This window comes from Cherax quadricarinatus, chromosome 68 (assembly GCF_038502225.1).
Source record: "Cherax quadricarinatus isolate ZL_2023a chromosome 68, ASM3850222v1, whole genome shotgun sequence".
NCBI classification, from domain to species: domain Eukaryota; kingdom Metazoa; phylum Arthropoda; class Malacostraca; order Decapoda; family Parastacidae; genus Cherax; species Cherax quadricarinatus.
In genome coordinates this window covers 7,575,790-7,599,390 of record NC_091359.1, presented here as the reverse complement: position 1 = coordinate 7,599,390, position 23,601 = coordinate 7,575,790, and the positions used below count along the sequence as shown (strand labels likewise).

General features: G+C 40.7%; 1 protein-coding gene across 1 annotated transcript in view; it reads left to right on the top strand.

Moving 5' to 3' along the window:
- The first annotated feature begins 2,179 nt into the window (after window positions 1-2,179).
- Window positions 2,180-23,601, top strand: part of LOC128697777 (uncharacterized) — a 111,934-nt gene continuing 90,512 nt past the window's right edge. The window contains 4 exon segments of the mRNA XM_070099482.1: window positions 2,180-2,243; window positions 2,979-3,006; window positions 3,008-3,075; window positions 3,397-3,582. Coding sequence (XP_069955583.1) covers window positions 2,180-2,243; window positions 2,979-3,006; window positions 3,008-3,075; window positions 3,397-3,582 — 346 coding nt within the window.

Sequence of the window (23,601 nt, the reverse complement as noted above, 5' to 3'; positions counted from 1 at the left end):
GAGCATTTCCTGGAAATGAGGTTAAATTTGTCCCCTGGAAGTGACTTGCACCAGTCCAGTAACACCCAGGTACCTACTTAGTGCTATATGAACAGGGACAGCAGGTGTCTTAAGGAAACATGTGCTAATGTTTCCAGCTGTACAGGGGATTGAACCCAGCACGTCTATGTGTGAGGTGAGTGCGCTACCAACCCTGCTAGAGGGCACCTTAATAGTAATAATGCATGTATTTGTTTCTACATTAAGTGAATACACTGAGAGTAATGTTTAAAAAGTAACTGATTTTATATATTAACTAATTTAATGTAATAAGTGATAGTAAATTAATGCTTCAAGGGTTTGCAACCTACAGATAAAAAGCTGTCTTTCTTACCAGTATTTATCAAGAAAAAGCTTGTAAAAAAATGATAGAGAATCTTTTGTTAAAGATAGTGACACTGAAATGTAAAGTTTCCTGTAATAGAGATTTATGCAGGCACAAATGTTGAAGTTCGGGAGCACTTTGAGTTCAGTTTTCGGCTTATTCCTGTATTGAATTCCATGCAGTGGTCAGCTATTTTTCTGATATATCTCGTGTACAGTGCATTAGTCACGAGAAACTGATCATTTGCCATGGGAACTACCCTGTTAAGTACTAAGGGGTTGGTAGTTTAATCACTTTTACACAAATTTTCAAAAATTTAAATTTGTGAAAGTCAAAAACATCAAGTATAGACATTGCAGTTACTACAGTAACTTTGTTTCCTCTCTCATTACATCCGCACGTCTCTAATATACAGCCTCTCCTCACTTAACGACGGAGTTCCGTCGGGTAAACAAATTCATCGCTCGGCGAGAAGCTTACCGTGATGATAATGAGTTTGTGTCAACCATATTTGATATTGGTTTAATATCACCTTTGTACCATTTACAACATTTGTGGTATATTTTTAAATGTTTATACAGTAGTTTACTGTATATTGTAATAAACAGAATAGCGGAAATTGGCTCTAATATACACGTATGCATGCCGGTCAGAGAGCCCGTCGTAAGTCTGAGTCGTCGGTAAAGAAGTAGCACATCACTAAGTGAGGAGAGGCTTTATAACACTTGTTGTACATTTTCAGTCAATCCTCACACCAAAAATAAATGTTATTTTTATATCTTGGTTATAAAGCATTGCCAAGAATGCTTATTGGTGGGTTATGGTGTTGTAGTAATTTTAGCAGGCCCTGACACACAATGTCCAAAGCTAGTGCCTGTTTTTCACATGCTTTTGCCTGTGTATTTTAACCTCTCATTGACCTTCACCCACCTCGTAACACATGTCCTCAACCTCCTCCTGGCCATATGTCAGAGAGCAGGATGGCTCTGGAGTGACACCTTCACCCAACATCAGGCTTTTGCCCATCTCCCACAGGTGCCCTCAACCCACACCCCGCACCATGCTTGCACCCACCTCTCTGCCAAACACCTGCATATTATCAAGGTCATATCCTCACCCACCTGTCTGTACCGACATTTACACCAGTGGGTGTACGTTGCAGTGCCACACGGCATGCAGTGTGTGAAGAAAACACGGGATAGCAGCAAGAGCCACTTTCAACCCTTTGTTCATACTTTCACTCACCCTTCTTCACCTAGTACTTTATCCTTACTCACTAACTCCCACCTAGTAGCTTGGCCTCTCCCACCCAGTAGGTTGCCCTCTCTCACCCAGTAGGTTGCTCACTCCTACCCAGTAACTTTCTCACTCCCACCCAGTAGCTTGCTCACTCCCATCCAGTAGTTTGCCCACTCCCACCCAGTAGCTTGCTTTCTACCACCCTCTATCATACAAGACAATGGACCGGGCTGTAGGTTCACTATGAGGCAGAGGGAAAAGATTGTGGCACATGCCATATTCCCCCTACGTGTACTCGACCGCGTTAAGCGACGTTTATGGCACTTGCTCCGAAAATATGGCGCAATTTTTCAAAATGCGTTAACGGACGGTGCAGTATCTGACGGTCTACTATGTATTTCTCAGTTAAAATGGTGTACGTTTTTATTTTGCATCATAAATGGGACACATTTCCTAAAGCTTGTAATGTGAACGTAAGTTTAATCCAGCAAAAGTTATCTTGGGTCAGGTTCAAATAATTTAATGTTAATAACATCATTGATACGAGGTGGGGGTAAATAAAAGGGCGTAATTAACATGCCGGCCAAAAATGCTCGTTATTACATTGTTTGCCATGGACTGTGTTTGTCTTGTGGTGGAGGTGGGAAACAAGATTGCTAGTACAATTTTGCAATGTTTGCAAGGTGTAAAATTGCCTTGAATGATGAAATAGTTGATGTTTGAACAGTATATCTGTGATGCATACAGTGTTTAACTATCAGTTAAAGGTCAGGAAGTGTTTTGAAGTCTTTTTCCAATATACTTTGATGTCCAGCAGATCTTAACAGATTTGTTTACCAGTCTTTCTTTTATAATAAAAAAGCTAGTGGAATTATAAAAGATTTCAATTGTAATTGTTTTTAATGTAGTATCATAGCAACAATTAGTTAAAAGTTGAGCTTATATATATAGAAATCATAACTGAAAAATCAACATTTGCATCATGTTAGGTGTACATATATTGAAATAGTTTATGAAAGATTATTTGAATGATATAGATATCTTCATTAGTTTATTAGTTTTGACTTGCAAATTACTAATACATTTTTGTTAGTTTAAAATTAATATTTTTGTTTACTTGTGGTGCTTCATATCCTGTATCAATTAGAATTTTATGTTGATAGATTTTTGGGTATCGATTAGTTAAAAAAAAAATTCACTGTGCTTAATTGGCAAAATGAATGACTGACTGACTGACTGACTGACTGACTGACTGACTGACTGACTGACTGACTGACTGACTGACTGTCTGGCTGTGTTGCTCTGTCAGCTTAAATTTGTAGGATTACTGTGGTTAGCAATGATAAACAGGAGATTACAGTCTGGATTTTTTCAGGTTGGGCGGTTAATCTCAAAACAAATTTCTCCCGTGTACCTGCTGGGATATTTCTATCATAAATGTTTAGGTGAAGATGAAGATAATTCAGAGGAAGGTAATGTAACATTTTTGTTGTCGAAGAATAATATAAATTGTGATATAGATCATTTATTTGTAAGTTATGATAGCTGAGTGGTGTAGTGTGAAAAATGTACAGTTTATTAGAGGAAATGTTTAGCTATGAGTGTCTTTTTCAGTCTAGTACGGAGATAACTATGAAACAAGTATATATAGTGGCACATGTGTCTAATTTAAAAAGTGATCATTTATTCATAAGTAGGTTATGATAGCTATGTGGAATATAATGTCCCTGAAAATCTAAAATAGCAAAATGTTAGGAATTGACCATTTTGTCTTATTAATGTTTTGATTGTAGAGATTGAGAGGCATGGTATGGAGGCCTTCAAGGAGCACTTGCACATTCTAGTGTGGTGCACATGCCAGCGACAGTTTACAACGTTGCAAGACTCCTCCCTGACCATTGACTGTGACTGGGGTTGTATGTTAAGGACAGCACAGACGATGCTGGCTCATTCTCTCATCCGACACTTTCTCACCAGAGGTAAACTAATTATTCGGTCTGTTTACTGGATTTGACAGACAAATTAATCGAGTGATTAATTACCGAAATAGTTTAACCCGTAAACGGTCCAAGCAGATCTACGTTCACATGTGTAGTGCTACAAAAGTAGATGTAAATTTTTTTACATATTTTCAAATATAACCAAAAAAAAAGTAGATCAAAGTTTTTTACACATTTTCAAATGTAGAAAAACAAAAAGATTTACATTTTTTACATACTTTCAAATGCTGAAAAAACGTATATATACGTTTGGACCACAACTCCATTACCAAACCAGTACTTTCCTATAGCCTTTCTGAATTTGAATTTTTTAAACTTGAAGCCATTGCTGCGAGTCCTGTCTTGGCTAGATATTTTTAGCATGCTATTTATATTCCCCTAGGTAGTAGGTTGGTAGACAGTAACCGCCCAGGGAGGTACTACCATCCTGCCAAGTGAGTGTAAAATGGAAGTTTGTAATTGTTTTACATGATGGTAGGATTGCTGGTATCTTTTTTATCTTATAAACATGCAAGATTTCAGGTACATCTTGCTACTTGTATTTACACTTAGGTCACACTACACATACATATACAAGCATATATATACATACCTCTCTGGGGTTTCTTGTATTTTCTTTCTGGTTCTTGTTCTTGTTTATTTCCTCTTATGTCCATGGGGAAGTGGAACAGAATTCTTCCTCCGTAAGCTATGCGTGTCGTAAGAGGCGACTAAAATGCCGGGAGCAAGGGGCTAGTAACCCCTTCTCCTGTATATATTACTAAGTGTTAAAGGAGAAACTTTCATTTTTCCTCTTGGGTCACAGCACCTCGGTGGGAAACGGCTGGTATGTTGAAAGAAAGAAAGATTTATAATCCATTGATTTATTCCCGTTTTCCATTTATATACATCAATCACATCACCCCTAATTGTATACCTTTGTAGAGAGTGCAGATTCAGGGCCCTCAGTCTATCCTCATAGACTGAGAGCTCTGATTCTGTATTACTAGGCCTGTGTGTAAACATTATATTAGTAGGACTGTTTAGATGAGTGTAATGTTGGTGCAGCTTTTGTCGACTTGTTATAAATAGTGATGTATTTGCTTTTTTGGAAGCAAATGTATTATAGGATTTGTTTTTGACGCAATGTATTATTTTAGTTAGCTGAATAGAAGAATTGGCTTGGATGGCTGTTGGAGTGTTAGCATGGTGGTGATATTTTGTGAAGGGATACAGGAATAGCAGTTATTTATCCGGACTTGAGTCCTGGAGGTGAGACATACAATGCCTGCACTCTGAAGGAGGGATCTGGGATATTTGCTATTGATAGTGACACTTAAACTGTTATATCTATGCACCTCTGGCAAGACAGTGATAGTGTGAATGATGGTGATAGTATTTCTTTTTTGGGTGACCCTGTGTTGGTAGGAAATGGCCAGTGTGCTAAAATAAAAAAAAAAGTAAAGGTAGAGGTTGGGTATATATGATTGAGGTTATCTTTGATTTTGGGATGGAAGTTTGCATTTTGCTATCTAGGTTTGTAATGTCAAGAAGTTAGTTATTTATTGGTGTGTTATAACTTTGGATGGGAAGTTAATTTTGTTTACTGGGTACAAATTTTTAATGCTAGTGAACATTATATCTCAATATTTTAAAGTATTTTTTTTTTTAATTATACTTCATTTTACTTGTTTGAGTTTATTAGCCTAATTCTGATGTTTTATATGTTATATATTAGGTAGGTGAATGTTGATGTATTATATGTGTTATCTAACTAACTTTTTGGGTACTAACACCAGTTTGTGTTTTGTCTGAATGACTGACTGTGAGGATGATGGATATTTGGTGTGTCCTGTTTCATTTTTAAAAGTCATTGCTTGTTGTAGAAGTTTGCAGTTTCTTTAGGAATATTGTTTGTGTTAATTCAGTCAAGTAAATTAGGGTGAATGGGTTAAAAATTTGTTTACAGATATGACATAGTTGTGAGACCATAACACATTGTATGTTGTGAAGAAAACACCTTTGTTATGTGAAGCATTCTTGGCAGATAAATTACACACGTGTGCAATACTTTGGTATCTTTATTGTGGAAATGTTTTACCACACAGTGGTTTCATCCATCCAGTACAGAGAATAGTGAAGATCAAAGAGAGTTAATCTGTCCCTGGGTGTGAGTTGCTATAATTGATTTATTACATTGAATCCAGACTGAAGTACTGATTACTTGAAACTCCTCCTCCTCCTCCTCCTCCTTTCTGATCTTCACCATTCTCTGTATTTGACGAAGCCACTGTGCGGCGAAACACTTTCGCTATAAATACCCGAGTGTTTTACGTGTCTGATTTATCAGCTTGTTAGGTCTTTGGACCATTTATCTAAATTTTATTAGTTTGAAAGTATTCAGTAATTTTTTAGTTTGTTGTCTGAGTATATAGCAGTAGGCCACTAGCCCCCGAATATAGCAGTAGGCCACTAGCCCGCGAATATAGCAGTAGGCCACTAGTCCCTGAATGTAGCAGGCCACTAGTCCCTGAGAGTTTAGGAAATTCTCCTAAGTTTGATGGTAAGTTTCAACTGTGAATGTAGTAGCTTTAGTGTATGGTACTAGTTGGTAAATGTTGTTATTTGATTCAAGAAGCATTTCTCAATGTTTTTTACACAGTGTCTTTTTTTACAGTTTATATTCAAGGTGTGTTGGATCTTTTCTTTACTTCATGTGTGTGCAACAGAGGCAATGTGATCAAGTTGGCCAAAGATATTCACCTCAAACCAGATAGCAGCAGCAGCAGCAGTAGTCTGTATCCTGATGAACGATCACTGGCAGCCATGGATCTTCCACCTTCACACACATTAACAAAAGACACCAAAGCAAGTGAAGCAAAGTACAACTGTAATGAAAAACCAGGACAAGAAGATGATGGAGGTAGTGGTGATGAAGTGTTGATAAGTGGGAGGAAGAGCACGAAGGAGTCCCAGAAAGAGACGTTAAGCGACACGCACGATAAATCGAGTACAGACGAAGAGAAGAAATTAGGGAGCGGACATTTGAAGGAAGCACGTGCAGTGTGACAATTGGAGGTCAGTTCTGATAATGGTGTCTGTTAGAGTAGGTGGTGAAACTTTAAAACCTATTTATGTTCCCTATTTATATTCCCCATTCACTCACGAACTTTGCGTCGGCATTACTGGAGGACGACCCAAACACTCGCTGTACGTACTTTGTTGGATTCCAAGGTACAGTGCAAATTATAATTTTAAAATGAAAAGTTTATTGTATCCATTATTTATTTTTATGGATATTGAATGTTTTATTAATTTATTTTTTGAACAAGGGATTTGATGAGTCAAGTTTGAGTCCTGGAGGTGAGAAGTACTACTACTACAGTGCCTGCACTGTGACTGATGGGTGAATATTGATGAGTCACTGGAAATAAATGGTATAAAATACTGACACAATGGAAATATAAACATTTTAGCAGTATAATGTGATCCTTTATTGACAACATTTCACCCACACAGTGAGTTTTATCATCAAGGTGAAACCTACGTGAGTATTTATAGGATGAGAATGCCGGGTCAGGTGGAGTATGCTGCACGTGACAATCTTCCGAGGAATACCCGTATTCAACGTTGAAATTCATACACCCATTTAATCAAGTACAGAAACACAAGACTTATTGCCAGAGAAGATAACACTCAATACTGAATAATCCTGGAATCATCACTTATCTATACATCTGACAATTTGAACCAGCAAAATGGCTTCTATAACATATCTGAACCCCTTGCCAAGAAACTCGTTCATTGCTATCCCACATAAGAATCGAGGAATGCCGCAGAAGGTCTACTCGTATACTCATCCAGTCTCTTCTTAGAGCTGCCTAAGGCTCTAGACTCTGCGACCCTACTTTGAAGATTGTCACATGCGGCATTCTCCACCTGACCCAGCATTCCAATCCTATAAATACTCAGGTATGTTTCACCCAGGTAGATGTATTTGTGACTTGATGATATAGCCCACTGTGTGGGTGAAACGTTGTCAATAAAGGAGGTGGGAAGTACTCAGTGCTTGCACTCTGACTGATGGGTGAAGATTGACGAGTCAGGTTTGAGTCGTGGAGGTGGGAAATACAGTGGCTGCACTCTGATGGGTTGCATTTTCTGAAACATAGTAAGTACACTTACCATCCAACTCAGGACCAAGTGTGGTTCCGACCAACCGATCGTAAGTCAAAATGGACGTAAGTCGAACCTTTGAAAATTGCCGACATACTGGGTAGGGCACAATGTCAAACTTTTCCTATATGAAGTACCTACATAGTACTGTAATGTAATGTATAATCATTATTTGATTCTTTTTACCATAATTTACTTGTATTGTTATATTTTAATTATTTATGTACTATATATAATGTATACATGGTAGTGAACTGTATTGTAAATTTTACATTACATACAGTATCATGTGTTACTGTTATCTATATGTATTGTCGACACAGTGGAATGGGAGAATACCACTGGTAGTGTCATCCTGCCAGAATGTAGTATAACCTATACCCTAAGTAAAGAGAAACAACTCTGGAACATGTGTAATATGTATCTGGGTGGGTGGCCGGATGGGTGGGTGGGTGGGTGGGTGGCTGGCTGGCTGGCTGGCTGGCTGACTGAATGTGACTCTCTCTCTCTCTCTCTCTCTCTCTGTATCTCTATATCTCTCTCTCTATATATATCTCTATATATATATATATCTGTGCAAGGAATTTGTGAGGGCATGTGAAATATACACAAACACTGATCTCAGCCAGAGATGAGTGTTTTTTGTATATTTCGTATGATCTCGTGAATTCCTTGCATTGTTCAAATCTCTAGTAAGGCTGATGCATGCAGGGGATGAGATGAAAAGCTGTAAGTGTTCTCCCTGAAAGCTGGCTGCCTTGGACCAAACGTGTAGCGGATGCTACACGCTAAGGTATTGGTCCAGTGTGGGTAGATTGGTAAAGCACTGCGTACCTTGTCCTAAGGTTCGTAGGTTCGAGTCTCCTTCAGCCAGAGATAAGTGTTTGTGTATATTTCGCATGCTTTTGCGAATTCCTTGCATATATCTCTGTATATATATATATTTTTTTTTATCACACTGGATGATTCCCACCAAGGCAGGGTGGGCCGAAAAAGAAAAAGTTTGACCATCATTCACTCCATCACTGTCTTGCCAGAAGTGTGCTTTACACTACAGTTTTGAAACTGCAACATTAGTACCCCTCCTTCAGAGTGCAGGCACTGTACTTCCCATCTCCAGGACTCAAGTCCGGCCTGCCATTTTCCTTGAACCCCTTCATAAATGTTACTTTGCTCACACTCCAACAGCACGTCAAGTATTAAAAATTATTTGTCTCCATTCAGTCCTATCAAACACGCTCATGCATGCCTGCTGGAAGTCCAAGCCCCTTGCACACAAAACTTCTTTTACCCCCTCCCTCCAACCTTTCCTAGGCTGACCCCTACCCCGCTTTTCTTCCACTACAGACTGATACACTGTTGAAGTCACTCTGTTTTGCTCCATTCACTCTACATGTCTGAACCGCCTCAAGAACCCTTACTCAGCCCTCTGGACAACAATTTTAGTAATCAATAATACATATGTAGTAATAATAATACATTATTACACTATAATATAATAATCGTGTCCACTCATTACTACCTTGAAATATCTTTAGTCTTAATGTAGAATGAGAGGTTAGTAAACAAGATTAAATGAATAAACAATAGAGAGAATGAGAGGGTAGAAGGTTCATGAATTATTTAAAGAAACGTTGTTGTTAACAGTCCAGACATGAATGGTTTATTTTCACTCTGCAAGGCAACCAGAAAAAAATCTCATATTTGTTAATTTATATGTTTATATGTTATGTAACATGTTTATTATATAATTTTGAAAAAAAAAATCATAGATGGATTAAGCAGAATGTCAATATTAATGTTTTATACACATTTAATGTGCCTCGGTGATTATTATTGTTTTATTATCATTATTAATATGGTGTCTTCAAGACCAATTACACTCTTAATGAGTGGCTCTGAGACAGACAAGCAGACAGACACAGGTAGACAGAAAGACAGACAGACAGACACACACACATAGGTAGACAAAGACAGACACACAAGTAGACAGAAAGACACACACAGGTAGACATAAAGACAGACACACACACAAGTAGAAGAAAGACAGACAGACAGACACAGATATACAGGCAGACAGATACAGACAGGTTTATGTGCAACAATGGAAACAAACAGAGTTTGAGAGTAAGAGCCTTTCTTGCCAAAATCTCCAGTGCAAGATTCAGAGTTCATCTTAGGTGCCATGGTGAAATTTGTTGTCCAGTTAGTACAGTTAATACAGTATGATGCTGGTGATAGGGCAGGGTTACTCAGACTGACGCTGCCTTCACGAGGCATTTCTGCCACGAGTATTGTCAAATATTTTACAGCGGTGTGCGTCAGCCGGCCCAGCCTATCTACCAGATGCACGGTCGTAAGTCGAGTGGACGTACGTCGAGCAGGTCGTAAGTCGGACAGTGGGTGTATTGGCATGCCTCTGGCAATACAGTGATGGAGTGATTCATTATTGTTTTTTGTTTTTTGGGTTGTCCTTCCTCAGTGGGAAGCAGCTGACGTGTTAAAAGAAGGTAGATCAAGTGAATGTGTTGATGTTAGTTGAAATGAGTCTTGAACTAGTATTAAAGGTAGAGAAATGAATGATTAATAGAATCATGTGTGTTGTGAGTTTTTGTGGGAACATTGTGAGCAAGGAAGCAAGGAGTCAGTTGAAGTTGTCACTGGGCATAATACAATATATTGTGAAATGAGCATTTATAATATTGATCCTTTTCATGACACCAGTGTTGACTGAGTCTTGTGTTCTTAAGAACATAAGAAAGGAGGAACATTGAAGCAGACCTGTTGGCTCATACTAGGCAGGTCCTTTACAATTCATTCCTCGAAACGGTGTCTAGAGCAGGTGATGTATTATTGTCATTTGTATAATGAAGTTTATGCACACTGCAGTACAACCATTGAGTTCAGTACTAGTACCTCTACCATCCACCTCAGCCCAGTAGGGTCACAGCATAACTCTCCACTCTGTACAGTCGTACATAGACACTGCCGACAAATTTAATGTCTTCTTCTCTACTATAGGATCAAAGTTAGCTATTCAAATTCACAGCTTAAATACCCATCCGAGCGAGTACCTCACTGGCAACTATGCAAATACTCTATTCCTAGCTCCAACTAATCCCACTGAAGTCTTGGTTATCATTAAATCATTAAAAAACAAATCAGGTGATGTAGATAACTTAGTGCCATTCATATATAAAAAAGCTGCACCAGAACTGTTGCCCATTATTGGAACAATGTTTAACAAATCTATAGCTTCCTTCCTCTTCAAGGGGGGCTCCTTGGCGTGGTGAAGAGGCTCTTGGTCTGAGGAATTAGACCTATCGGTCTTCTTCCTCAGACCGAACCTAATTACCCCCCAATCTCCCCTCCCCTATCCCATCCTCCCCACCCTCCCCTTTTTCCTTTCCTCCTCCTCCTCCCCACTCCTCCCTTTTGCCCTTCCTCTTTTTGTCCTTTGGGATTTCTCCCACAGGCGCGCTAGTTCCTGGGTAGGAGAAAGGACACCGGGGTCCATCCCATTCCGTTGAGGTTTCTTGGCGGTGGCGTAGTTTGCCGTGGAATCTGGATTGCCTAGGGATGTCCCGATCCCTCTCCGGTATCCCGGAGTAGCTTTGGGTGTCTTTTGGGCGACGGGTGTAGCTCTGGAAGCCACCTTTCGGATTCCGGGGGTGGTGGCTGAAGGAGGTATGCTTTGTGGCGGATATCCGGCCGCCCTCTCTCTTGTCCACCGAGGTAGCTCGGCAGATGTGAGGTTGCTATCCCAGATTGCTGGTTTACTGGCATGAAGGGTAGGGTATGGCACGGGTTCCATGCTGCATCTGCGCTACTAGCGGTGTCGAGTCCTCTTGGGCGCGGAGGGAGATTTCTGGCCCTTTCATCCCTCCTAGGAACTATCCCTCCCCGGTCCCCCCTTTTTTTTTCTTTTTTTTTATTTTTATTTTCTTTTCTTCTTTCTTTTTTTTTCTTAAAAACAAAAAGAAAGAAGTAACCTAACCATGGCAGCCCTAGTCCATGAACCTGGTACCCCCGGGCCCCTTCTTGATACCGCACCCCGTTCTGACCCCGCCTCGTCTTTGGACCACTCTTCAGACATTCCTCATGCCTCTGTACCTATTGCCGGTGCTGTTTCCTCACCCGCTTCAGGTACTGAGGCCTCGACTGACTCCTTCGATTTATCAGACCTTCGCTCTCCTCTGACTATGCTTCCGGCCTCTCCCTCTACGGTGCGGCAATTTTCAAATCGCCGACCAACTCTGGTCCCACGCCTAAACGTCAACGACAATTACCTGCTGATGATACTTCTCCACCTTCACCTTCTCGTTCTTCTCAGAAACGATCGACACGTCCTTCACTACCTTTCCACGCTCAGTTTCAGATTGAACAGTGGACTAAATTCTTCACTTTACGACCAACTTCCTCTACTGCCTATCTTTCTGACCATAGTATTGGCAAGGCACTCCTACGCCATGTTGGTAAAGATATTTCTTTTCATGCTCTTAAGAGCGGTACGCGCATCATTACCGTACAGAATGCTACCCAGGCTCGTGAGCTCTCTCGTCTTTCCCATATAGATACTGTTCCTGTCACCCTTGAAAAACATCATTCCCTCAATTCTTGTAGTGGTACCGTTATTCTGCCCCATACCATAGTTCAACAAAATTTCCAGACATGTGGCACCGACATTCTAGAACAGCTGGAACTCCAAGATCTCCCAATCCTCAAGGTAGACACTTAGGTTCTTCCTGCCCGTGGGCGGAGACGATACCCTAGCAATGTGGCTCGTTTAACTTTTGACAGCCGAGAACTCCCATCCTCCGTTTATATAGCAGGACATCGGTTACAAGTTCGAAAGGTGATCCCTACACCACAACAGTGTAGAAATTGCTGGCGATTTGGCCATCCAGCGAAATATTGCAGATCTATCGCCGAATGCCCAGTCTGTGGTGCCGATGACCATTCTAATACGTCTTGCAATCGATCTCCCTCTTGCCTTAACTGTCATGAGGCTCACCCTTCGTACTCTCGCCGTTGTCAGGTCTATTTAAACGAGCGGGAAATCCGTTACCTCAAAGAGACAGAAGGTCTCCCTTATGCCATGGCAGTTTCTCATCTCCGCCTCCAAGGGAGACTCCCACGTGTTTCTTATTCCCCTGTTTCAAAACGTCCCCCCACTTCTGGTATCCCATCTTCTACACCCACCTCTGTGGTTACCTCTCCCATAATCACTCCTGTATCTAATCCTTTTGCTGTCCTCGGCTCAGACGTCCCTACTTCAACGCCTCAGTCTAATCTCGCTTCTTCGCGTTCTCTCTTACAAGCCTCAGTATCGACGAGACCTCGTACGACACCTCTTCCCAATCGTCCCTCTACTTCTCAAAAGTCAAAAAAAGGTCCGGTAACACCTCCTACCCATCTTCCACCTCCTCATTTTACCCTCCCTGTCTCTGTCCCTAGTTCTTCCCCTCTCACTGGCTCAGTTACAAGTGCAGAGGTTCACCCTCCTCCTCGTAATGTACCTTCCTCCCCTGTTCCCTCCCAAGTTTCTTCCTCTTCTGCCACCTCCCAGGTTCCTGTCTCTTCTGTCCCCTGCCACGCTTCTCCAGTTCCCTCCACCCTTTCGCCCCCCCCTACCTTGGTACAGTCCAATACAGTTCCAATCTTTACTCATCCTCCCCCTACCATTCCCAATATTGTCTCCCATACGACATATCTGAATTCCGAAACACTTGAAGCAATCTCTGAATATATTGCAGAGACCAAACCATCAATGGACACTGATCCACCTTCCGCTCTTCCTCTCTCCTCTGCTCCATCTGCGCAACTCCTTTCTTCACAGCGCACCGTTCCTTCGCTGCTTGAACATTTTCCACTGCCTCCGTATGTGGACTTTTCTAACCCTTCTAGTCCGTAGGAACCCTTACCTGCGGATTTCAAGTATCTTTATCATTGCCAATCATGGCCTTTTTACAGTGGAATATACGCGGCCTCAGGGGTAATCGGGGTGAGCTTCAGATGTTACTCTCCCAGTTTGCCCCTGTTGGTGTTTGCTTACAGGAACCAAAATTACACTCTGCTGTTATTTCTCACATCTCAGGCTATAATTTATTGTATTCTTCAGATCCTTTTCCTGATGGGACCTTTAATGAAAGTGCCCTTCTTCTCCGCACTGATATTCCGTACCATCAGCTATTTGTTCATACTTCGCTGCATTACACAGCAGCCCGTATCCACTTACATAGGTGGTATACGCTCTGTTCTTTATATCTCTCTCCTTCTCGGGCATTATCTATTCCGGATTTTGCCTTCCTTGTTTCGTCATTACCGCCACCGATTCTGTTACTTGGTGATTTTAATGCCCACCATTTCCTCTGGGGAGGGTCTCACTGTGATTCCCGTGGAATTCAGTTAGAGGCTTTTCTTGCCACCCACCCCCTCCATGTTTTAAATACAGGTACTCACACCCATTTTGATCCTCGGACTCATACTCTCTCTTGCATCGATCTCTCAGTTTGCTCTTCCTCCGCCGCATTAGACTTTACTTGGTCTGTTCTCCCGGACTTACATGACAGTGATCATTTCCCAATCATTCTTACTTCCCCTTCATATTCGCCACCTCTTCGCACCCCACGCTGGCAATTTAATCGGGCAAATTGGAACCTTTACTCACACCTGACTGTTTTTAAAGAGGTTCCTTCTTCGTCCTCCATCGATGAGCTTTTACACCTCTTCTCGTCCTCCGTTTTCACCGCAGCTTCTCATTCTATACCCCAAACTTTGGGCAGGCATTCTCAGAAATGCGTGCCTTGGTGGTCTCCTGCTTGTGCTCGTGCAGTACGTTTGAAACGCGCTGCATGGGGCAGGTACCGGTACAATAGAACCACAGAGCGACTCCTTGATTTTAAACAGAAGCGTGCGATCGCTCGCCGTGTCATCCGTGACGCTAAACGCACTTGCTGGCGAGATTATATCTCCACCATCACCTCTGCTTCCTCTATGAGTGCAGTCTGGAAAAAAGTACGAAAACTGAGTGGTAAATATTCTCCTGACCCGGCTCCTGTTCTGCGGGTTGCCGGTGTTGATATAGCAAACCCACTAGATGTTGCCAATGAAATTGGCAATCATCTGGTCCGTATTTCTCAGGGACTCCATCTATGCCCCTCATTTCTTTCCTCAAAGTCTGCCAGAGAGTTAGCACCCTTGGACTTTTCTTCTCTCAGAGAAGAACAGTATAATGTGCCTTTTACACTTCAAGAACTGGAGGCAACACTCTCAGCTTGTCGATCATCGGCAGCTGGGCCCGACGACATTCATATTCGTATGCTACAACATTTAGATCAGTCAGCCCTTGCAGTCCTATTACGCCTTTACAATCTTATTTGGTCACAAGGAGTTCTTCCACAGCTGTGGAAATCCGCCATTGTTCTCCCTTTCCGCAAACCAGGCACTACGGGACATGAAACCTCCCACTATCGTCCCATTGCTCTTACCAGTGCAGTTTGCAAAGTAATGGAACGTCTAGTAAATAGACGTTTAGTGTGGTATTTAGAGACACACAACAGTCTCTCCACTCGTCAATATGGCTTTTGTAAGGGACGTTCTACCATAGACCCCTTACTGCGCTTGGATACGTATGTTCGTAATGCCTTTGCGAATAACCACTCAGTTAGTTATTGCCATATTTTTTGACCTTGAGAAGGCATATGACACAACTTGGAGGTATAATATTTTAGCCCAAGCCCACTCCTTAGGCCTTCGAGGCAATCTACCATCCTTCCTTAAGAACTTTTTAACTGACAGGCATTTCCGTGTTCGGGTTAATAATGTGCTCTCCCCGGACTTTGTCCAAGCTGAAGGTGTCCCCCAGGGATGTGTTCTGAGCACAACACTTTTTCTCCTTGCTATTAATGATTTGGCCCCTAGTCTTGCATCAAATATTTGGTCATCACTCTATGTTGATGACTTCGCTATTGCCTGTGCAGGCGCTGACTGTCACCTCCTTACAGTTTCTCTCCAGCATGCAGTCGACCGTGTTTCCAATTGGGCCACCACACATGGGTTTAAATTTTCCAGCACTAAAACCCACCAAATCACTTTCACTAGACGCTCTGTCATCTCCGATCATCCTTTGTACCTCTATGGCTCACGTATCCCTGAACGTGATACAGTCAAGTTTCTGGGCCTCCTCTTTGATCGTAGGTTATCCTGGAAACCTCACATTACCTCTCTGAAGGCAACTTGTCACAGCCGGCTGAACCTTCTTAAAACTCTTGCTCATCTTTCGTGGGGAGCTGATCGTCGAACCCTCCTTCACCTACATTCCACCCTTATTTTATCGAAACTTGATTATGGTGACCAGATCTATTCAGCGGCATCTCCTGCTACTCTCTCTAGCCTTAACCCCATTCATCACCAAGGATTACGTTTATGCCTTGGTGCTTTTCGCTCTTCCCCTGTCGAAAGCCTCTATGCAGAAGCGAACGTTCCATCCTTATCCGATCGCCGTGATGCCCATTGCCTGCGCTACTATGTACGCTCTCATGATCTCCGCAATCCTTCCATTTATAGAATGGTCACTGATATTAGTAGACATTCTTTATTTGTTCGCCGCCCCTGCTTACTCCGTCCCTTCTCTCTTCGCCTTCATTCGCTCTTGTCTTCTCTTCAACTACCACCTTTCTATGTACATGTAGCATCTCACTTTTCCCTACCCCCCTGGGAAGTTCCAGCTGTTCGAGTCTGTTCTTTCTCCCTCCCTTGCTCGAAAGCCCAACTGTCTACGGTCGCTTCCCGCTCTCTTTTTCTTGACCACTTTCACTCTCATTCTCATGCCATTGCTGTGTACACAGATGGCTCTAAGTCTTGTAACGGCGTAGGATTCGCAGCAGTGTTTCCGGACAGCGTCGTACAAGGGCATTTACTATCTTCAGCTAGTATTTTTACTGCTGAATTATATGCCATCCTTACAGCACTTATCCGTATTGCATCTATGCCTGTGTCATCATTTGTGGTTGTCTCAGACTCCCTTAGTGCTTTACAGGCTATACAAAAATTTGATACACCTCACCCCTTAGTCCTCCGTATCCAACTTTGGCTACGCCGCATCTTTACTAAGCATAAAGATATTGTTTTTTGTTGGGTCCCTGGTCATGTTGACGTACAGGGCAATGAACAGGCAGACACTGCTGCGCGGTCAGCAGTACATGACCTACCAGTTTCTTATAGAGGTATTCTATGTACGGACTATTTTGCTGTAATATCTTCCCACCTTCACACCTGTTGGCAACAACGTTGGTCTACTATGCTCGGCAATAAACTTCAGTGTATTAAACCGAGTATAGGTTACTGGCCGTCTTCTTATCACCAGTGTCGAGGTTGGGAGACTACTCTCTCCCGTCTTTGCATTGGCCATACTCGTCTTACTCATGGATATCTCATGGAGAGGCGTCTTGCTCCTCTCTGTGAGAATTGCCAAGCTCCATTATCAGTCAGCCACATTCTGTTGGACTGCCCACTTTATCAACGAGCACGCAGAATTTACCTCTGTCGTCGTCTTCGCCCCGCTGCTCTCTCTTTACCTTCCCTTCTCGCTGATGGACCCACCTTTCATCCGGACTGTCTTATTGACTTTTTGACAACGACTGACTTACTTCACAAATTCTGATACTTTCAGCCCTTTCTACTTGTATCTCTTGCTACCCTCTACCCCCGTACTATCCCCTGCCCTGCTGTTTTCTGTAACCTGCTGATCATCCCCCCTCCCTCCTGCCATCCAATTCCCTTGCTTCCTTCCCTACCCTGCAGCGCTGTATAGCCCTTGTGGCTTAGCGCTTCTTTTTGATTATAATAATAATATAGCTTCCTTAACTTTCCCATACATAGTCAAGACAGCAAGGGTTACCCCAGTCCACAAAGGTGGAGATTCAACTGACTTGAGGAATTACAGACCCATATCAAACTTGCCCTTACGGTCCAAGATATTTGAAAAAATAATACACCACCAACTGTACTCGTACGTTACATCCAACAACAAACTTAACCCATGCCAGTTTGGATTTAGATGAAAAAAAAGCACAAAGGATGCTTTTATACAAATGCTCGACCTAACATACACAGCTCTCGATAAAAATGAATATCCCCCGGGGCTCTTTATCGATCAAAGAGAGACATTTGACACAATCGACCACAATCTGTTGCACTTCAGACTGAAACATTACGGCATAAGAGGACATTCTCTCGACTACCTAAAATCCTATATATCTTAAAGACAGACACCAGTACGTACATACCGGTGGAGTCAACTCCGCTATCCAACCCGTAGCTGTACAGGAGTACCCTAAGGTAGTGTTGTAGGCCCATTCCTCTTTCTCATCTGCATCAATGACGTCCCCAGTGCATCCCAACTCGTTATACCAGTTGTATTCCCAGATGACAATACATATGTGTACTCCCATTGAGACGCAGCTTTGCTTGAAAACACTGTAAAGAATGAACTGCTAAAGATATATGTTTGGATGATGACCAACAAACTCACTGTGAACATAGACAAAACATACTTGATGCTGTTTAGCAACAGAGCCTGAAATATTCAACTTAACAGACTGTTAAATGGTTCCCTTATATCAAGACACACGTAGGGCAAATTTCTAGGTCTTGTCCTTGACTATAATCTTAAATTTCAGTCCCATACCCATCACATAGCCACGAAAATTTCCAAATCAGTAGGAATCCTTTCCAAGATACGCTTCTGTGTACCACAAACGACTCTCCTTACCCTGTACCACTCTGTAATATATCTTTATGTCACGTATGGTACCTGTGCATGGGGCTCAAGTACTACCAAACACCTTAGACCCTTAATCCAACAAAAAGCTGCTGTGTGGGTAATAAATAGCTCCTGTGGTAGACAGCATACCCCACCACTTTTCAAAAGATTCAACTTGCTAAATATACAAAACATCTATTATTATTATTATGCCTACTACATATACAGAACTTTAAAGTCCACTGTAACCCTCCCCCCCCCTAAAACTACTCCCCGACAGTTACAAGAGAATGCACAGTCACAATACGAGCCATAAGGCATAAGGGAGGTACTATCGTCCTGCCAAGTGAGTGTAAAATGAAAGCCTCTAATTGTTTTACATGATGGTAGAATTTCTACTGTTTTTTTCTGTGTCATAAACATGTAAGATTACAGGTATGTCTTGGTACTTGTACTTACACTTAGGTCACACCGCACATACATGTAAAAGCATATATATACACACCCCTCTGGGTTTTTTGTTATTTTCTTTCTGGTTGTTGTTTTTGTTTATTTCCTTTTATCTCTATGGGGAAGTGGAACAGAATTCTTCCTCTGTAAGCCAAGTGTGTTGTAAGAGTCAAGTAAAATGCTGGGAGCAAGGGGCTAGTAACTCTTTCTCGTTTATATATTAGTAAATGTAAAAGGAGAAATTTTTGTTTTTCTCTTTGAGCCAGCCCATATCAGTGGGATACGGCTGGCACGTTGAAAGAAAGAATAATGCATACTATATATGTAATAGTTCAGATTGCTTGTGCTAATTGGCACAGTTGATAACACAGGTGGTAAGCAGTAAACATGTTTACATCCCTTTGGTGGCAGTTTTCTTGTAGTTTTTATTATTTTTATACAGTTATTTGGCGAAATTTCTTTGTTGTAACCATGGGTCCTAGTGATGTACTGTATTTAGCCTCAAAAATACTCTGTTTTCTCTTACAGTAAGAACACGGGAAGATACTAAAGTAAAATTGGGATAGAAATGGCACTGCTTTTGCTGTTTCCACTGGGTGTGCCACTATATTATGACATATTTAAATCATTCTAGAGTATATATCATGTTTATATGCTAATTATATTATTTATTATGTCATATTACATGAATTGTGATAGATAAATAAGCCGTACAGTCGATTGTAGCGTCACATTCAAGTATTTCTTCTCGTCTTTCCAGAGTGCAGGAACGAATTAATGGATTTTCACTCAATTGAAACGAGGAGAATTAATTTGACATACGAGTAAATTGGGTTACGAGCTAGATCCCGAATCGGATTAAACTCGTAAGTCAGGGTTCCACTATATATTGAACAACCACAGTGATATAACACATCCTTGTCTAAGGGTTATTTTTACTGGGAAATAATGTCCCTCCCTCCTACACACACTACCGTGAGCCTCACGATCCTCGCAAAAACTCTCGACCGTCTTCAATAAAGTACTACTCATTTTGTAAATTTGTAACATGTGCCAAACTGCCTCCGTATACACCTTATGATATGCCTTTTTCTAATTCATAAATGCTAGAAAAATCTCTTTATGTTTATCTAAATACTGTTCACGTATATGTTTGACTGTGGGAAAATAGAATTAAATCACAAGCGAAAATTGAGGGTAATAAGGACTTTATAATGTAATTATGCACATTTTATGTACTCTCTTGCTTATCTATGTGAGTACTTTTATAAATGAATATAATTTTCATTTGATATGATTTATTAAAAAGTCATACTGTTCAGAATCATAATTGTTTTGTCACCTTTATATAACATATTTTGAAATGTTTCAATAGAGTGGAGTCATGAGATGTTGATGAGGGGGCTCTTAATGCAAGGAATTGGAGTCAGTTAGTCTTCCCTTTGGTCAAACCCAATTACCTCTTATTTCTTAGACATTTCATGTTTATTTAAGGTTCAGTATGTAACCATTAGTAATAATCTGTTCTGGTTTAGAAATCTGAAGTACGGGTGATGAAAGGTAGAGCGGTATTGAAAATATCTAATACAATCTGAACAGGTAATATACAGATTCCAAGTTGAAGAATGCATATACAGTCATCCCTTGGTTTTTTGTAATTAATGTATTATCAATTTTGATAACAGAATTGAAATTTTGTTTATTCATTTTCCCTATAAGAAAGAATGTCAGCCTAATTAATTTGTTCCAGACACCCAGAAGTATCAACAACAATTTTTATTTTATATTAAAGATAGATTTAAATACACAAGACAGTGAACATTGAACATGACAGTTACCTTTATTGAAGGTTGTTATTGTTGATGATAAATGGAAGACAGGGAAGAGTTGAGATGGAAGAGAGGTTATTGTTTGGAAGGGGAATCCCTGTCCATAAAGATTGTAGGTCATTTCAGGGGTCGTTTCCCTAGCTTAACCCTTTGACTGTTTATGCCGTATAAATACGTGTTACGTGCCACTGTTTGTGACGTATATATACTTATAAATTGTAGCAGCTTCAAATCAAGCAGGATAAACCTGGTAAGCCCACATGTGCGAGAATGGGTGTATGCGGTCAATGTGCAGGACATCAAAAAAATCGTGCCGTGTGTAATGAGGAAAAAAACTGAGCGTTTTTTTTTTTTTGGATTAAAATGCTGACTTTGAGGTGTATTTTGTTATAGTATTTATTGTTTTATTCTCATTTTCATGGTTTTAGGTGATAAAATGGAAATCATATTACAGAAATAGAGATTATTTTCATTACTTTGACGATGAAAATGACCTTGAAACCGAGCTCAAAGTAGTGGAAATGTCTGATTTTTACCAATGTTCAGGAGTAAGCAAATCACACCACACGTCCAATATACGTCAATTGGGGAGTCTAATATTCTTTCATTAGTGCACTGATATTATTTATACCATTTTTGGTGTGCATACCAGTAAATTTTTCTATTTTTTTGTATGAATAAAAAATTGAAATAGAAAGAAATAGTAATATAAAAGGGACCTAGAGATGTAACTAATGAAGAGAGGATATTTTATTTTAGTGCCAAGAATGTTTACCTTGTTTATTGTGGACTCTATTTTGAAATGTTCATCTTTTTGTATTTGTTTGAAATTGGCAATTTTTGACCACTTTATTGGGTTCAGTAAATGGGCAATTTCTTATACTCAACTGATAGATAAAATGGAGTTGTAAAGAAAAAGCTATGATTTTGGTCAACTGGTACAATGGAATTTGCTAAAAGCAGGGCTCAAAGTCGGCCAAATTGCCGATATGTATATTTCTCCCAGACCGCTAACTTCACGGGAGTGTAATTTTGTGAGTTTTTGACCAAATTTCGAACTTTTGGTGTCATTACCATTAAGAGAAGAATCTGTATTATTTCATAAGAAATTTTTTTTTTTTTGTTTTTCAAAAATTTTATGTCATAAAATGACAGTTTGAGAAAGGGGGTTGTGACAGTCAAAGGGTCAAATATAGTTTTACATGCAGAAAATAAATTTAAGCACTAATAAAATGAATAAATGAACATTTAACATGACACTTACCTTTTATTGAAGATTTGTATTAGTATATGGCAGAGGGAGTGGAGGTGAGTTTATTGTTGGAGAATACGACACTAATATCAAGTCTGAAGCTTATTTATATATTGCAATTGAACTGATATGACATAATAAACAATATTAATAACATAGAAACGTTGAATATACTCTAGAATGAATAAAATAAGTGTTTATGTATGATACAAAAGGTGTTGTGTTGTTTTTGTTGTTGTTGTTGGGTGTATAAGAGTAAACTGTCTGTAATGGCGGTGAAGTAGCAGCCGAGGTGGCGGTGTTTTCTGTAGCCCTATATAACTCCAACAATATTGGAGGAGTTGGTAAGTTGTTGAATCAGTAAAGAAGGCACCTTGTACTACTATCACAACCACTACCATCCTGTACCACTATTACACTTGTTTGCACCGTATCACCACCACCACCACCTTTGTAATTTCGTACAAATTTCTTTTTTGAATTATACGCGTTTCTCGTATTCTTTACCAGAGGGGTGGCAGTAGAAGCTTTCTTTGGAGCTGTGGTTATTTATTTAGAGGTTGCAAGCACTAAAAGGAATGGAATATCAGGAAATGCATCGTATGATCTTGTGGGATCATCCTCACTCACCGATAAAGAACGGCACACTGGTCGGGAACGGAATCTGAGGCAGCTCGGGTCCGCGTTCCAGATGAAGGAATGTTTGCGAGTCAGACGACGATTTGCAAGGCGATGTTTCGACAAGAATAACGTTACGGCTTTCGAGAGTTATGACCGTTGAGCCTTATGATTATCGAGGGACCACTGCACGTGCTAGCGACACTTTTTAATCGTACGGTGTTATTTGTTACAATTGGAGGATAATTTGAAGAATCAATTACTTACTTAGTTGTAGTTTTACCCAAAATGCATACAGGTGGGCTGTGGAGTTTACCTGGAGAGAGTTTTGGGGGTCAAGGCCTGTGTGGCCTGGTGTGTGACCAGGCCTTGTGGTGGATCAGAGCCTGATCAACCAGGATGTTGCTGTATGCAAACCAACTTATGAGCCACAGCCTGGCTGATCAGGAACTGACTTTAGGTGCTTGTCGAGTGCCAGGTTGAAGACTGCCAGGGGTATGTTGGTAATCACCTTTATGTGTGCTGGGAGGCAGTTGAAGAGTCTGGGCCCCTGACACTTATTGTATGGTCTCTTAACGTGCTAGTGACATCCTTGCTTTTCATTGGGGGGATGGTGCATCGTCTGCCACGTATTTTGCTTTTATAGTGAGTGATTTTCTTGTGGAAGTTTGGTACTAGTCCCTCTAGGATTTTCCAGGTATATATAATCATGTATCTCTCTGTCTAGTGTTCCAGGGAATAGAGGTTTATGAACCTCAAGCGTTCCCAATAATTGAGGTGTTTTATCTCCTTTATGCACACTGTGAAAGTTGTTTTTACATTTTCTAGGTTGGCAATTTCACCTGTCTTGAAAGGTGCTATTAGTGTGCAGGATATTCCAGCCTAGATAGAACAAGTAACCTGAAGAGTATTTACAGTGCTTTCACTAA